Source organism: Taudactylus pleione, unplaced genomic scaffold, assembly GCF_031769625.1.
Source record: "Taudactylus pleione unplaced genomic scaffold, aTauple2 ptg000095l, whole genome shotgun sequence".
NCBI classification, from domain to species: Eukaryota; Metazoa; Chordata; class Amphibia; order Anura; family Myobatrachidae; genus Taudactylus; species Taudactylus pleione.
In genome coordinates, this window is record NW_028284497.1 from 34,410,945 (window position 1) to 34,428,573 (window position 17,629).

Below are 17,629 nucleotides of genomic sequence, written 5' to 3' on the forward strand. Positions count from 1 at the left end.
CCCATTTCACAGACAAACGTACATTACAATGCCCATCCTGTGCGAGTACCACGCGCATCCAGTGTATTAGTGTCGGTACCGTGCCCATCCTGGTACAGCACTATTATATCCATGCTGTACCAGTGGGTGATTACAGCGAGCAACCTGTGACGGATACGTCATGTCTCTCTAGGGGCGTATTCCACGGAGATGCGGCTGCGCCCTGGCCGGCAGTGCTTGTGTTTGGCGTCCCTGTTACCACGGTAATTGCAAGTCACACTCAGACTCATCCTTAACTCAGGGACAGGGTCTCCGGGTGTCTCTCACGGCCTCACAGAAGACAGGTAAAATACACAAGAATTCATATTGCCATGATAATAATTCCATGTATATCTATTTTACATGCATTTATTTTATACATAGCAACACAACTCCAACTCCTCCCTTCTTCCTTCTATGTGCCACAAAAGACAGAGGAACAGAGGACAGAGGGCTTGATTTACTACCATTTGCAACTGCGATTACGCACGCAGTCGGGCGATTGTTGCATTCTGCGCGTGCGTATGCGAACTAGCCACTGCGATCGGAACTGCGATCGCAGTGACTACGCAGACCCAGCGCAGAGTAATTGACAGGAAGGGCCGTTTGTGGGCGATGGTACTCGCTTGTACCGGTGGTTTCACAGTCTTGCTAAACATTAAGGATGTGTGCTAAGTAAAGTGGACGTCAATATGTAGTGCTGCGAGGGAATAGCGATCGCAATGGATTAGCATACTATTGCAGTTGAACTGCGTGCGTAATCGCAATTGCATTCACAGTTGCAATTCGTAGTGAATCAGGCCCTAAGTACACACAGAAAATTTACAAAATACTAGAAAAATGTATGGGCATAGTTACTGTATGTTTACCGTATAGTGTTATAATTATTTCCGCTGGTGGATACATCATTTGCATAATAATGTTTCTTTGTCATGCTTTGCAATTTCTGAAACTAACATAAGGTTTTTGTACTTGTTACCTATTCTGGGTTGCTGTATTAGAAGTTAGAATATCTGGTTAATATACATATATGACTAGGGACAAGTAATGTGTGAGGAAATTAATATACATAACACAGACATCTCACAATCACAGTATTGGTGGGTACACACCCTGGGCGATATTACTGAGCAACTGCACGATTACGACATCGTAATCGTGCAGTCGCTCAGTAATCGTGCACGAATCGTGCACTTTTATGTCGGAAACGACCAGCGATGCGCACTCCCGCTGGTCGTTTCCTACATTGTCCATCGCATGAACATGCAGCACAATCTGACGATAACGACAGATTGGCATGTTCAGGAATGATGGACAGTGCCTGCACTGAACGGACTGATCGTTCAGTGCAGACACTACAGGGGATCAGGAACGACGGTGCGATTACGATGTCATAATCGTACTGTCTTTCCTGATCACCTAGTGTGTACGCACCTTATAGCTAGTAATAAGTATATTTATATCACCCTGGGTTGTCAGATTACATTTACTGTTTCTTTAAAAAAAAAAAAAGTATTATCTGAATAAGGTAATTAGTTTTTTAACTCCGTAAACTTGCAAATGGAAAAAGGTGGTTCTGCTATGAATATATGCATACAGGGCTGGCAGCAGCACAGCTGGGTGCAGGGGATGTGTATTCCTTACATCAGGAATAGGACATTCCTCTAGGGGTTACACAATGTATTACAGCAAGTACAAAGGTGGGAAACATATCAAATTTGGGGCCAGGGGCTGTTGGGACTGATTGAGTAAAAGCAATGGGTTAAAAAGATCTATCCGATCTTTGTTACCATTTGCTTAAATGGCAGTGTTCAGTATATTACGGACACTGAACAGGGGGCGGTTCAACTGGGGAGGAGGCATTTGACTGGCCGGAGGCATAGAAGGGGGTAGACAGAACAGGGAGGAGGCAGGAAGACAGGAGTCTTCGCTGCTTTTCTCCCCTCAGGCGGCTCGCTACGTCGTCCTGAGCGGGCAAAAATGTTTTGCAAAGTTAAATAGAAAGTGGAGCTTTCCATGCTTCTATGAATCGCTCTCCATGTTCTAGTGTATGGGGAAGTGATCCTGACATGGTACTGGGGCACCGTTGGAGAAATCAGAAATTTCTCCACAGTAACCCCGTCTCTGAATAGGAAGAAGCAAATAAAAGCCTTGTTATCACTGACAAAGGGCTTTTCACTACTGTATGAATAGACCCCTATGTTTTGTACAGTCACCAGGCCTGATTCAGAGGTGGACAGAGTGTAGATGCGCACGCAAGCGGCTAGTCAGGTATGGGCGTGTTGCGGTCAGCGACTGCGTCTTAAGATGCAGTTTTTCTGCCCAGGGCAACCATGTTCAGATTGAGAAATTGCACCTGCCATATGGCTAGTGCAATATCCGATGGGGCATCCAATGGTGTAGCTGATGCGGCCAATGGTGTTTCTTAATACCCACAGTGGCGGTGTTCATACCTGATCATACAATCAATGTGTTGCACACAACCACATTCATTTCTGGCTATACTGCCTGCTATACAGGTGACTGCTTTCCCTGAATAAGGGAGGCTACAAGTGGCATAGCCATACTGTAAGTCTTGAAAACTGTGGGCCTGATTCAGAGCCGGACGCTCTGACCAGAGCGCTCGCTCTGAATCAGGGCCCTCCTACCTAAAAATGGAGAGGCCACAGCTTATGCGAGCGGCCAAAAAGATGGTCGCGATGGTCATGACCATCGCGACCATCGGGCTTGCGATGAGACCCTGCGGTAGGGTCTTGCTTCCGCAAGCCCAGGAGTGCTTTTGGCTCTATCATTAGTGATGTCAGTGGGGCCGGCCCCAGACGGTAGGCATTCCCATGGGAACGCCTCCGTCTAGGCAGCAACGCCCCCGGCATACCCACCAAAGGGGGCGTGCTGTCACTCACCATCGACAGCACGCCCCCTTTGGTGCGAGACCCATAGCTTCGCTGTCGCTATGCAGGTTTCGCGCATGCGCACGACTGAGCTCCCTCCGTCATGCGCATGCGCAATAGGGCACCATCGACCCGCTTGCGAGCGCTCAGCGCTCGCGAGCGGGTCTGAATTAGGCCCTGTATCTCCTCTTTTTAATCTGTCCCCAACACATTGTCTCATGTTAGAAAGGGGACTGGTTGACATATATAGGGATAGCGTCCTTTTGTCAAGCTAAACCCTAACCTTGATACTAAACAAACTATACTGCTGACAACTTTTTTAAAATGATAAATAGAAGCAAAAATATCCAAACTTCAGTCACTGCTTATTTATATTTGCACTTGTGAACTAAAAGTAGTTTAGAAAGTGCAAGAAATGTACTAATATTTTTGACAGTAAAAATGGTCTCTCCTTCCTCGGCGCTGTCCTCCAGGATGAGTATGAGCCTAACTTCCCCCTCCTAGTGCCAAAACCTAACCTCCCCTCCTCGCACCCTAAACCTAACACTACCCCACCTTAGTGCCTAACCCCCCCCCAGTGCCTAACCCTAACTCTCCCCCCAACCCCGCTACTTACCGTACTTTCAGGATTCCGGCGGTCAGTATGCCGGCGCTGGGATTCTGATAAGTGTCGGGATTCCGGCGCCGGCATTCTGGGCGCTGGAATCCCCCCGATTGGGATATTCACCGCTTCCCTGTCCTCTTGTGTTGTCAACAGTGTAACTCTACCAGCGACAGGTTAATGTCAAATGTACATCGGCCGTCGTCCACTTATGCCCATAGCTCTTCACTCCAGTGGGAATTCAGCAAAACTAGAAAGGCTTCGGGATCTTGGGGGAGATTTGTCATAGCTTGGAGAGAGATAAAGTGGAGAGAGATAGTACCAACAATCAGCTCCTAACTGTCATTTTGCAAACACAGAAAAAAGAAGATTCCCTCCAGCACACTGCAGCAATATTAGAAAAAATACTTGAATCCTACATGATAATAGAAATTCAGAGGTATTGGATGCATACATTTGCAAATATATGATTAAGCGCCGGGCCAACGTCAAGGCTCCTCTATAACGGCGTCCCTAACATTAAGGGGTTCACCTCCGAGGTGCAGAGCAGCCCAAAAGAACCCAGCCAAGGGCCACTCCCAGGGCATCACACGAAAAATGGAAGAAAGGTGATAGTGAAGTGTAAAGTATAGATGTGTCAAGATAATCAATAAGTGTTAATATAATAATAAAGAATTAAAATTACATAAATAATAAACAAACAAATGGAAAGGTGATGAAAAAATATCTATGTGAATTAAGTGGTGATGCCCTGAAAAAGGCCCAGCCAGAGCCAATCTGGGGGCCCCACGTCCAAACGCTCACCCCAAAATAATTATTGCTACAAAATAGTAGCACCCACTCTGGGTCATATAATTACAATTAATGTACTGCATGATAACAGCACATGTATAAGCTGAGAGCTGACTCACCTAGGAGGTACCCCAAAAACCTCCAAATGGCACTATACGGACCATCACATCCTCCCAATGCTGGCTCTTTTCATGCCTCTCAGAACTGCAAATAGAAAGTATGGTGGTCGCTCACATCAGCTTAATGATATTGCTCAGTTGCTTGTAAAGGGCGGGGTTTATACTGAACCACAGAAAAAAGAAGATTCCCTCCAGCACACTGCAGCAATATTAGCAAAAATACTTGAATCCTACATGATAATAGAAATTCCGAGTTATTGGTTGCATACATTTGCAAATATATGATTAAGCGCCGGGCTCCTCTATACCGGCGTCCCTAACATTAAGGGGTTGATGTCCGAGGCGCAGAGCAGCCCAAAAGAACCCAGCCAAGGACCACTCCCAGAGCATCACACAAAAAATGGAAGAAAGCACCTGAGCAATATCATTAAGCTGATGTGAGCGACCACCATACTTTCTATTTTGCAAACACACCCTGTAAAGTGACAGTTATGAGCTGATTGGTTGGTACTTTCTCTCTCTCCACTTTATCTCTCTCAAAGCGTTGATAAATCTTTTAAACCATCTATAGTTGGCATTATGATTTTACCTAAAATAGCAGTAAGATGAGCTTAACACTATTTGTTAAATAACAAATACTGTATATATTAATAACCATGGTGAGCTGAAATGCTGTGGTACCTTGGGGACAGAATGATATTGCACTGATTTGTGAGCAGTAAGAGCCTTCTTAAATCTCTCATTGTGACAGCTCCCGTTTACCGTTGGAAACTAGATAAACAGTTTATCACTCATTGTTAAATTGAGTCCGTACAGTGCATTATTACACACATGTTCTACATCATATTTACATAGCTATATTTGTGATTTTGTTTACAGATGGAGCAGTCAGTTCACAATTTAACTGAGTCTCCTCCAAAGCCTGATAATGGAGTTGGTAACGTAGATACCCCACGAACAAGTAATCTAAAATATCTGCGGGCTAAAAGGTTAAGTTATTTTTGTGGAAAAAGTGTTCAAAGTCCGTTATCTAATACAGAAAAAACACAATGTGTTGGAGCACAAAAGAACCGACAGCTTATGAGGAGCCATACACCACGTAGATGCCATTCTACACCTGCTTCAAAACAAGAACAGTCTGCTGCCACAGATTGCAATGTCCAGAAAGGAGACAACGTTAGAGCAAATATAAGTTCTGCAGATGAGGGAATATATGTGCAAGTGGCAGATGCAAGTCGTCAGATTTTCCAAGGAAATCCAGGAATAGAAAGTGAAGCACAACTTCCTAGTGATAATAGTTTGCCCCAATCAGAACATGAATGGAAAACAATGGAACCTAGTCATCACAATAACTTACAACCTGCACCAGAAATATCTTGGGCTAACAGTTCTATTCATAGTAGTCTGCAACCAGAAACATCAAATCCACAAAACATTTTTGCTCAACATAGCCTACAACCAGCACCAAGAGAAAACATTAAAAGTGCACTGATTCACCATAACTTTCTACCATCACAAGACAAAATCTTTTCTAGTCACCATATTTTACAACCAACACAAAAAGAAGCTAAGACTAAGGATTCTTTCACTTGCAATAACCCACAATCTAAACTAGTAAAAGCAAGAGTTAAAAATCCTCCCAATCACAATCATGTGAAACCAGAACCAGAAGAAACAGAAATGAATGTACCTTCTGCTCATCATAGTCTTCTAAGGAGCAGCTTTGTCTCTGGCTTGGATCAAGATCTTCTAGAAGATCTATCTGTTCCAGAAACTGAAAAACTTCAGCATGTAATGACTTGGGCAAAAAAGTTCCTTAACCAATGTAATGGTGGAAGTACCTTGCCTTTCCGTGAAAGTGATGACATTATGACAAATGATGTGGGTGAAAGAACCCTATCTGAAAAGTACTTAAAATTAAACAATGCCCCCTTTGACAGCTCAGCACAAGTTGATGTATGTGTTGGGTTTCATGACTTTCAAAAACAGTCTTATCTTAATGATCAATGTAAGGAATCAGCTCCATTGAAATTGAATGTGTCAAAAAGTCCCAGAAACACAGTCAGAACCAAATCAGGTTTTGGTCATATTCCAGGAACAGATCTCTTTTTATCTAAAAGACCTAGGTCCACTGGATCTCATAGTGACCGCAAAGCTGATATGGATAACTGTACTAAATCTTTACAGTTCATAAATCCACCGGTAGGGACGAATGGACCAGACAAAGATCCCTTCCAGAGGAAAAGCTATACTCTATTGACAGATCAATTTCTTGATTGTAGTGAATCACATTGTAGTGATGATTACTATGTACTTAGGAATGGACGTAAGTCTAACCAAAGGGGTAATAATATACAGGTCAATAAAGTTTCTGAGTCCGATGTACACATAAAGGACAGTTTTATAGACAGAGAAGACACAAGCTCAACAGAGTCCAGTCTTGATACTGAAAGACTCAATGATCTATTAGAAAGCCTTGAAATAGTTCCCAGAGGTTCAGAAAAGAAAGCAAATTCTGTAGAAAAAGATGGGGCAAGAACAGACAGAACATTCTTAGTGAGAAAGTGTACAGAATCTGATGACTACACATCATTGTCAACGTCAAAGAATATCCTAGACTGCTCACAACCTCACTCATACAGGGTCTGCTCTGGGGATTCTGCATCAAAACTATATCATGTGTGCCCCATGTGTGGTTTCTCCAGTTTTACAAAAACAAGCTGGTGTACAGAGTGTGGTTCAGTTTTAACGAGTGACAAAGGCCTGACATTAAGAAATTACACAGAAAACAAGTCATCGCAGTCACCAATAGTACATGAAAATATTTTAGATGATTTTTTCAGTGTCAAGGAAGACATTGTAAAAGGTCATGATAAAATCCTTATGGCAAAGCAGAATGATAAAGAATGTGGAAGAACAATCTGTTGGGAGGATAACTCGGATGTCGTCTCTGACTGTGATGGCAGTGTTCTTGATAAATATTTACTTTACGTGCAACAGCTGGATCTGCTAAAAAAAGAAAAGGATAAGCAAAGTAAATATTTAACACCTGAAAGCCACAGTGAAAAGTCAAGTGATGATGAGTCCTCCAAAGAGTACTCCGAGCCTCAAATCAATAGTGGAATAGTCAAGTCCAGTGTAACTGGTAGACATGTCACATGTGATTATGATGACACTGCAGCAAAGGTTTTGGAAAATCCAAATGTATTAGTGAAATCTGATTCATGTCAACAAGCTAGACTTGAGAACCATTTGATAGGATCCACTGAGAAAAGCTATGAGACTGAAGTGTCCAACCCCAAGAGTCCACTAGGTAAAGCATAAGTTGATAATGATGATGTACTTTTTTACATAGTTCCCTATGACATTGCAGAAATCTGTAATAATTTCTCATCAAGTTGAGTTTTTTTCTTGTAATTCTCAACAAATTATATAATTATGCATATGATTTGATCTCTTTTTAAACATGACACCTGGCTATTGTACAGTATGTACAGAAACAGCTCATATTAATTGTACAGTTAATAAATGAAAACAATCATTTAGTTGACTTAATTGTTGGTCCACTTAGTCCAATATTTATTGTGTGGAAAACTTTAGGGCCTGATTCAGAGCCGCTCGTAAGCAGCCTCTCGTTCGCTCCGAGCGATGTTTGCCCAACTGTGCATGCGTACGGATCGTTATACGCATGCGCGAACCAGTCAGTGCGGTCGAAATTCATGTGCTCGCAAAATAGCGAATGCCTGATAATTTGAGTGACAGAAAGAGGCGTATGTGGGTGGTAACAGGGGAAGGTGCTTGAAAACGGGGAGTGGAGATCAGAACGCAGGCATGCTTAAAGGTCAAAACGGGCGTTTTATGGGTGTGCATAATTAATACAGCAGCGTCATTGACCACGTCACTGGGTTATTTTATAGCCAGAACTGCTCGCAAAATTGTGGTAGCAAAAACCAACCCCAAGAATAGCGAGCAGTTCATACCCTGGTCGATGTACTCGATTAATAAATAACGGACATGACGTAGGATGCGAGCGGCCAGTGGGCGTAGTTGTCCAAAAAACGACCGCAAGTTTTGTTCGCTCGTTCAGACCTAGAGACGTGAACAGACCGCAAAGAGCGAACGGTTCATTTGAATAGCCACCCCTATTTTCTGGACGAGCAAGCGCTAATTGCGTCCGGCTCTGAATCAGGCCCTTAGTCTTTATTTTATTATACTCTAAAAAAATGATATATCTAATCGGTCATATCGCTTTTACACATATTAAGCAGAATTCAAACATACAAAGTTACTAAGTCATTAAATAAAATTGATTTTATGACTATTATTACATATTTTAGATAGAAAGCTGCAGAAAGCCACACATATTTCATCAAAAGTGACTGGTCCTAAGAGGTATTGGGAGAAGTCCAGTATTGCTTGGTCCTCATACACACACGGAGAGCTGAAGCCAAGGTTTGCTTATTCTATTCTTCTTGAGAACACTTTGAGATTGTAGTTTATTGGGTTTGAAGTGTTGTTTAGCTAAAGAAGGAACTAAAGTACTAGACATGACTAGTGCTATGTGTTTGCAGAGTAACATGATCATTTAAAGGCAACCTAAGGTATTCATGCTGTAGGAAATTATTCAGCTTATATAAAGATGTTTACAAACATGCTCCGAAAACTTGGCATCCGGTAGAATGCTGTTGTTTTTGTATCTGTTTTACAGTCTCTTTTAACTATCCCAGTGCCCTCCTGTTACTTTTATTTAAGGGTCAGAGTCATATTACATGACATTGGTGGCTAAATGGCAGGGGAAATGTTTGAGATAATTATGAAATGGCTAGGCAGAGGTAACCCTTTTGTAGTAAGAGTGTCTTTAATTGCAAAACATGTATGTAAGCATCTCATGCACAGATACAACTAAATGCAGTATCCAAGCACCAAATGGCTGGATCTCAGTTTAATTTGGCTACACAAGGATGTGACCAAATTGCACAGATCTGTTTACCTGGTTCGTATATCAAACAGTATAATTTCATGGTGCACAAAAAGTGCCATGATGACCACAGACATTCAAATAGCTGTCATTGTCTGTGTTTAGAGAAAGTCAATTACATTCAGCAACACGTTCTGTATTGTGCAAGGGTTATTCTGTACATGTGATGTGTAATGCTTCTTTACACTAGCTGCTACTATGCTACCTTACTAGGTATTCATTACAGTTAATATTATAATGACAGAAAACAGTATCATTTTTAAATTAATATCTTGAACTCCTGTTAAACTTATGAAGTCAGCAGAACAATGCTTTAATTTGTACTGCAAGGTTCCCCACAGCTTAAATGGTTACTATATTTCCAGCATTTATTTGAACTAAAGATGGCTGCTCTGTAATTAAAGTTAATTTAAAAGAAAATTGTCTCTGTGATGTTTAAAAGAAAATTGTCTCTGTGATGTATGAGGTATAAACTTCCAGAAAGATTGAAATTACATCACTATTTTCATTGTAACTGTGATACAACATTTTTTAACTAGTGCAAATAAAAGTAGACAATTATTATTTTAAATTGTATGCCTTTTTCAATGTCATATGCAGTTCCTGTTAATGTTATTAGATGTCATTTCCCTTAATATTCTGGTATACCATTCCATTGCAGCACAGACGGTGTAATGGTTAGCGTTACTGCCTCACAGCACTGTGGTCGTGGGTTTGATCCCATCACGGCCCTACCTGTGTGGAGTTTGTATATTCTCCCTGTGTTTGCGTGGGTTTCCTCCGGGTACTCCGGTTTCCTCCCACACTCCAAAAATATACTGGTAGGTTAATTGGCTCCCCACAAAATTGACCATAGTGTGTGTGTTTGCGAGCATGTGGTAGGGAATATAGATTGTAAGCTCCACTGGGGCAGGGACTGATGTGAATGATAAGATATTCTCTGTAAAGCGCTGTGGAATATGTGTGCGCTATATAAATAAATGGTAATAAATAAAATAAATAAATAATTGCAATAACTTAATTGTGCTAGTTATGTAATTAATGTCACTAATAATGAGCCTGATTTGTTTCTTGTTTAGACAAATTGATAGTAAATGTGATTTGGAGTACCCATGGGCATAGCTTTAGCGGGTGCAGGCAAAAACCGTCCGGAGCTCAATTTTTTCGGTAAGCAAATTTTTTTTGGTGTCCCCAGTGGTAATTTTGTGTCCAAAAATATTAAGGGGGTCTGGGCTTGTGGGAAAAGCATATATACATATATAGGTATATATATATATATATATATATATATATATATATATAGATATATATATATACGCCCTTATTAGATACAGTAGTCTACAGAGAGAGATTCTGGGGTTGTCTGGTGTCTGGTGCTGGCAGTATCCAGGACAAAATTGGGGAGGCAACTGAATGACATTTTGTGAGGATAGGGGATACTTTCTCGCATCACAGTATCAGGGACAGAAATCGGGGGACACAAGGTAATGACATTATGCGTGAGTAGGGGGCGCTTGCTCACATCACTGTCATCAGACACGCCTCCTTGCAAAATTGTTTACCCTAAAATGACCACCGCTCTCAGAATGGAGCCCAGAATTAAGTAAACCACTAGAAAAGCTTCCATCTATAATAGATTTTTCATTTATCTAATGCAGGCTATCCTTGTTACAAACAGTTACAACTGTGTATATTTGGATTTTATCTGGAAATTGTTACAAGAAAAGAAATGGTGAATAACGCACTCTTTCAGAAGCACTCACGAAGCTGAAAGAAGTGCAGTATACACTTCCAAGTCATCAGGTCCGGGACTCCGTTCCAACCACTCGCTGCAGCAAACTGCGAGTGCAACTTGACATCATGACGTCACATCGCGCGGCCCAGCAGCCACCCATACAAAGCAAAGGAGCCGTGGCCGCAGCACGCCCCCAACACAGTGACGTGTTGCAGGCAGCTGTGTCACAGTGTCACAGTCTGACTACCATCCGCCTGCCCGAGCATAAATCTACATGTCGCTGGCTGCAGCCAGGTCAGGGAGCCCTCCTCTATGTGGCCCCATACTCAGCCCTGTAACCAGCTTATTTATAGAACCGGCCCTGGGTGCAGGAGGTGCCATTACTATAGAGACAAAACTGTCAGGGCCAGATTAACAATAGGGCGGATGAAGCTACAGCTCCAGGCCTCCATATAAAAATATGCCCATCATCAGCTTGATGATGACCAGCTGCCTAACTGATCACACAGTCAGCCATACTGAAAATTATAAGTATTAAAATAGTTTTTCTAGTTTTCTCACAAAACTATATATTTTTTCTATTTTTAGGTATTTAGGGAGACAGTGGGGCTGATAGTGTATGGGGTACCCTTGGCTCTGGTCACACCCACACAGTATCGGTTGCAGCTCCTCCCCTTCTAAGAATAGGCCCTGGAACATTTTCAGCCCCAGACCCATGTGACCCTTAAGCCGTCCCTGAACAATATGCAATGTGTTCATAAAGTATCTGGTAAATCATCATAAGTTAAATAATGTACCTGAAATTTTTGGTGTCTAAACAACTGTTTAGATGTGTGCAGCATGGTTTCTTTTGCCATAGATTTGCAGACATCTGTTAAAGCTGCTAAGGAGGACAGGACTGATCCTGGGGCCCTATCACAGCACACAAATGATCACTGTGCACCTCAAGTTTCAAACTGCTAGGAGCATCATCTTTTCATGGGGATATCTTGATGTCGCTAGGACATCCACAAGCACTGAGGCAGTTTCATGGCAGGGACTTGTTTCAGCATTATTCAGCAAACTCAGTCTAATACAGATATAACTGTGTTGAATTCAATTTACACTGAATCTATTAGTGCTGGAAAAAATGGAGACCAATAATGGAGACTACTTAGTTAAATATAAGAATAAAAAATTAAGTGGGGGTGGGGTACTTAAATCAAAAGCGTGATTGTGTCACCCACACAAATAATATTTTGGCTTTTCTTTAGACTGAATCTTCAGAAAATACCATCGTTTTTTTTCTTCTAACACTGATTCCCAACCTCGGTCCTCAAGGCACACTAACAGTCCTGGGTTTAGTGATATCCATGATTGTGTACAGATGGTTAAATCAATATAAATGAGGTACTAATTAAGTATGGCTATCCCTAAAACCTGGACTGTTAGAGGGGTATTCAATATGAAAGGTTAACTTCCCTGGCGAAGTTAACGTTTCATATCGGAGTTTTTTTCTGCGTAAAGGTATGGTGCGCGCTCCCGCTTATCCCCGTATTTAATATCAAATTAACGAAAACGGGAAACTCCGAAGTTGGATTTGCGTAAAGTTACAAATTTTTCCTTAAAATAATTGTAAGACCCCCCTAAAGTTGTAAAAACATGGGGGAACACTATGGGTACCCCTGTTTTATCCTTTAATTGAAAGTCGGGGCTTTAAATAGCCGCAGCAGGTGTTTTTTTCCCGACATTGAAGAAGTGATGCAGAAGAGCACAGGTTATTTTTTTCATTTTTTTAAGTGGTACCATCAAATTTGGGGTACATGAAAATGGGTACTAGCATATTTTGATGTCCCTAAAGTAAGTTTTTAATAATTCTGCATTTGTGCACCTGCCGCTATAATTCTATTCTAGAAAACACCTGCTGCATACTTGCAGAATAGCCCTGAACCTATTTGCCTATTGTTTAACAATTTTTTCCCATTTTTTTTTTTTTTGCACCCCAATTTTTAAATTATTTTTTTGTGGTGTCCCTATTATTTTTTTAAACTTTTTTTGGCACAGTTCTTTTTTAAATGTCAATCTCAGGGGTGCAGGCTATTTTTTTTAAGCCTGCACCCCTAAACCCCAATTCTGCACTTTTTTTCGACACCTATTCAATCGTGAAAAGTTATCACCGTTTTTTGTCAAAGACTTTTCAAAACTGCGATAAGTCTTTGAAATTGAATACGGTGTAAAACTAAAACAAGTGATATTAACGCAAAAACGTTAAAAGTGCGATATTAACGCAAAAAACGATGTTATCGCACCCATATTGAATACCCCTATTAGTGTGCCTTGAGGACCGTGGTTGGGAACCCCTGTTCTAACGCATAAAATACTCTTACTATTAGTTTTGCACCTGCGATACTTTTCCGCCTGCCGGACTTTTCGCCTACATCGCGTGTTTTAGGTGCGGAAACTTATCGCACGCGTTCCCGTGATTCGCCGTATTCAATTCCAAAAGACTCGAAAACAGCAGCCAGCGAAACTGAAATAGGCGAAAAGTCCAGTCAAAAATGGGGAACTCAGCCTGACACCCCCCAAAAGATGCACTAACATTGGGGATCACTATAGATGCCCCAGATTAGCCCTAATGAAGGTATTTGGGGTACTTTAGTTGTGTAAATTGGTGCCAATTAGCGCATTAACACAAGTGGTGAAGAATAGCATTTAGCAGTATTTTTATGTGAAAATAACTACTCCCAACAAATTTGGGGTACATGAAAATGGGTGCTAGCATATTTGAAAGTTGCTAAAGTGAAGTAAATGTTGTTAAAAATCCACCTTACGCAAGCACCTGCAATCAAAAAAACACCTGCCCCATACTTGGGGACCCCTCAGAAGTCATTTTCGCTAGTTGTTAAGTTTGTCCCCCAACTTTGAACTTTTTCGCCCCCAAAATGAAAGTACTTTTTTGGGGTGTTCTAGCGTATTTTTTGTTAAATTGTTTTGACACAGTTTATCTTTGGGGGACTGTCCCAAGGGTGCAGGGGGGTTTCCTGAAGTTTGCAACCCAAAAACCGAAATTCTGCATTCTTTTTCACCTATTACATTGCATTGACTTTCCGCCTACGTGAAAAGTCTTTGCAATTGAATACGGTGATACTTTTCTGCCTGGCGAAAGGACATCATCCACGATACTTTTTCACGGATTCAGACTTTTCGGCGGCAATTGAATACGGGCCTATGTGTAGAACTTCATATAATATGGAAGTCCAACCTAACACACTAAGGGCTTGATTTAGAAGTGGACAATAATAAATGCATGCGCGGCTGCGATTTATTTTGGATTCGCTTATGTGATAATATGCAACTGCTAGTCTCAGTCTTCCCTTTCTGGAATTGCGAGCACTGGAGATTGCAAGCCCTGAGACGCCCACTTTCAATGTCCATGGATACTGGTAATCCGTCACTGTACTCAAACACTCCACCATTGTGATGACCATCGAACACTTGCGACACCCTCTGGTATGCGCAGTGTCTACTGAACTTTCTCTAAGCATGACCTCTGTGACTGCGGCTCTGCATTTGAGAACACAGCCGTGTTCACTGACTCGCCCTTGACACTCCCATAACACGCCCGTGAGACAACCTTTTCTTGCGGTCACTTTAGGCCACCTCCCAGGAACGCTGTGTGCCGCCAGCTCTATTACAAGCGACTCTGTTAACAGCAGCGGTCTCTCCATATACTCTGTGGTATGCATGAGCCATAGAGGTTTCTTTGACTTTTGCGTATGCACAGTAGCAAAAAGTCGCTCATGGACAGTACGTCCCCCTCTGAATCAGGCCCTAAGTGAGAGGACCCCTTTTTTTATGACCCATGATGGGGGAGATCTGGGCATTAGATTTGCTACATCTGTGGAACTATTTTTTGATGTTGTATTGATTAAGTTACAGAGACTGATTCCTAACCCTAACTGCACACGTGTGAACCGAAGTGTGCGATAGTCTTTGCAATTGTGTATGGCATCGCTAACTCTTGAGAAGGGGTTTGTGATCCCTGGGCGATTCAAGGGGGAGACTCCCATAAAAAGCTGTTTCATGGGCGTGTTATGGGGCATGTCTAGGAACACTGATGCGTTTCCAAACGCAAATCCAATGCTTCAGAGCCCATGTTTAGTTACATTTGCAGAGAGTAGCTACAGTAGACTGTAGGCGACCGAAAATGTGGCTAGTGCGACCGATGTGGCAGTCATGTGAGAGTGTTTACAAACTCCATTGCAAATGCACGGATCATGGAGCCTGAAAGTGGGCGTCTCCTTATTGCTGTGCTGGCAGCCTCAGTGCATGGGTTGGTGCCCTAAGGCAGCTGCTTAAAGGTAGCTATTGGTATCTCCGGCCCTGGTCAGATATGTTACCCATTGTCAGTAGAGTACTGCTAACTATTTTGTGGGTATTTATTGTTGTTATTATTATTATTAATTATTATACAAATGTTGTATAACTGGTATGTTTAATATATTTTGATATATATTATTTCAATGATATTTGAAGCATTGAGTGTGCTACATAAAATATATATTTTTGGACTCACTAGTGGGCCCCAAACAATAAATTAAGTTGTGGTACATCAGATGTCAGTTCTACACCATTAATACCTATCATATCTACTGTCTCTCTCTCTCTGCCCTTCTGTTATCCCATCTTTCTCTCCTTCCCCTTATTTCTGTCCCCTTTCCCCATCTTTCACTTTTCCTCTAATGTCTCTCTCTATTACCACCTTCTTTTCCTGCCTCTTGCCTTCTCCTTTTCTCTCTCCTCTCTCCTCTTCTCTTATTTAATGCCTCTGGAAGTGCAGATCTATATGGTAAGCTGATTCATCTGCCAAGCTGCAAAGTGTCCTTGAAATAAGTTTCAAACAGAGACCAATTCACATGGATTCCTCGCAGTCACACATGACCAATGCTATAATACTCACTGATCACAGTAAAATTTGCTTCATCTGGTGTTGTGGGGGTGCTTGCATGAGAGGGGGTATATCCAATAGCCATTGCACCTCCCTTGGACTATCAGTGGGCAAATCAGGAGAATATCCCCACATGGTCATTTCTGTTGGGTGCGAGCATGAGGCTACATGAGAACAGACAAATAAATTGATCAATTCATACATCAAAAAAAAGCAGATGGACGAGCATACTTTATGTACTAATGCAATTGTGAGCATCCATGTGCACACTCTGCTGCACATATTCTCTGCATTGTTTTACAGTGTAGAGTGTTATCAAGTTTGGACGGCTCCATTAATTGCTATTGGTGCTGTCTTCGTGTCAAAATTGTACATATTAATGTTTAATTGCATGTTTTTCCTGTCACAGGAGTATATTTACTAGCACTTGGTAGATGCTGTCCCAACAGTGACCACTGCAAATTCATTTTTCTAGGCAAACTAGCTAAAGGTGAAGCTTTAAAAAGACACCCCTCCAATGACACATGTAAATAATATATACTATATATGTATGAGTTGTTTCAATGATCTGCAAAGGTATGAAGATTTGATGGATGGAGGTGTATGTTAGTATAAGTACTTGTTATTCATACACATGTTGATGTAATAGCTCAACAGCAGCAATTCCACTTGTATGGCTGATTTATATTTCTTCAGCTTGAACTGCAGTTTCACCCTCCTGACCAAGGTGCTTGTTTTCAAGTTCTGAGAGCTCCACCATTCTGCTACCCACTGTGTTTGGAATGTGCCACAAGTGAGAGATGTGAAAAAGGCAAAATCTATATTGAATTTGAGACATGTAAAACAGACAATGGTTGGGAGTAGGGAAGCCAATCCCGCCTCATTTACTGGAATTCGGGATATAAAAATCTCAATCCCGGGATTCTCGGGACACCCGAGATTCATACCACTTTGTTGATCAATGAAAATAGGCCCCCAGTCCAACAAGAATAAAAAAAACTTTCAAGCCCCCCCCCTCCTCAGTAATAAAATTACTTTTATCTTTCATGACCCCTCCCCCGATCCAGCTGGCCCCCGCTGTCCCACAATGCACTATGCAGTATGCACTAACAAAATCCAGGATGTGTAGACTGTGATGTGACAGACTGTCACACATTCACTTAACTCATCTCACCCTGTAGAACAACAGACTTAGTTTACTTTGCTCTTCTTCAATAAGTTAAGTTTTGCAGAGTGTAGGTAGGACAAGGTGTGTCACCGACTCCCACAGCAGCCAGTCAGTCCTGCTCCAGTACTCCTCCTCAGACTTACACTGGTGCGGCAGCATAGCTTGCCTCAGACGGGGTCCAGAGTGACTCCAGAGAGTGAGAGAGTGAGCCAGACTCAGCCAAACGTCTGACCCGACAGAACTAGCACTGCCCCGGACTGAAGAGAAGATACAGCTTAATCCCAAAAACCCAGAGATTGGAGGCACCGATCCTGGTTCCGAAGCCCAGCATTTTTCCGTTAAATCCCGGCATTGGCTTCCATATATGGGAGTCATTTAGTCTGGAGAGGTAGATCCAAAT

At 41.9% G+C, this 17,629-nt stretch overlaps 1 protein-coding gene across 1 annotated transcript in view; it reads left to right on the top strand.

The window, feature by feature from the left end:
• Positions 1–275: 275 nt before the first annotated feature.
• Positions 276–17,629, top strand: part of LOC148526729 (uncharacterized) — a 156,311-nt gene continuing 138,957 nt past the window's right edge. Inside the window, exons 1-3 of the mRNA XM_088470291.1 lie at positions 276–323; positions 5,301–7,734; positions 8,759–8,873. Of these exons, the coding sequence (XP_088326417.1) occupies positions 5,301–7,734; positions 8,759–8,873 (2,549 nt within the window). The 5' untranslated portion in view covers positions 276–323. The remainder of the gene's footprint in view (positions 324–5,300; positions 7,735–8,758; positions 8,874–17,629) is intronic.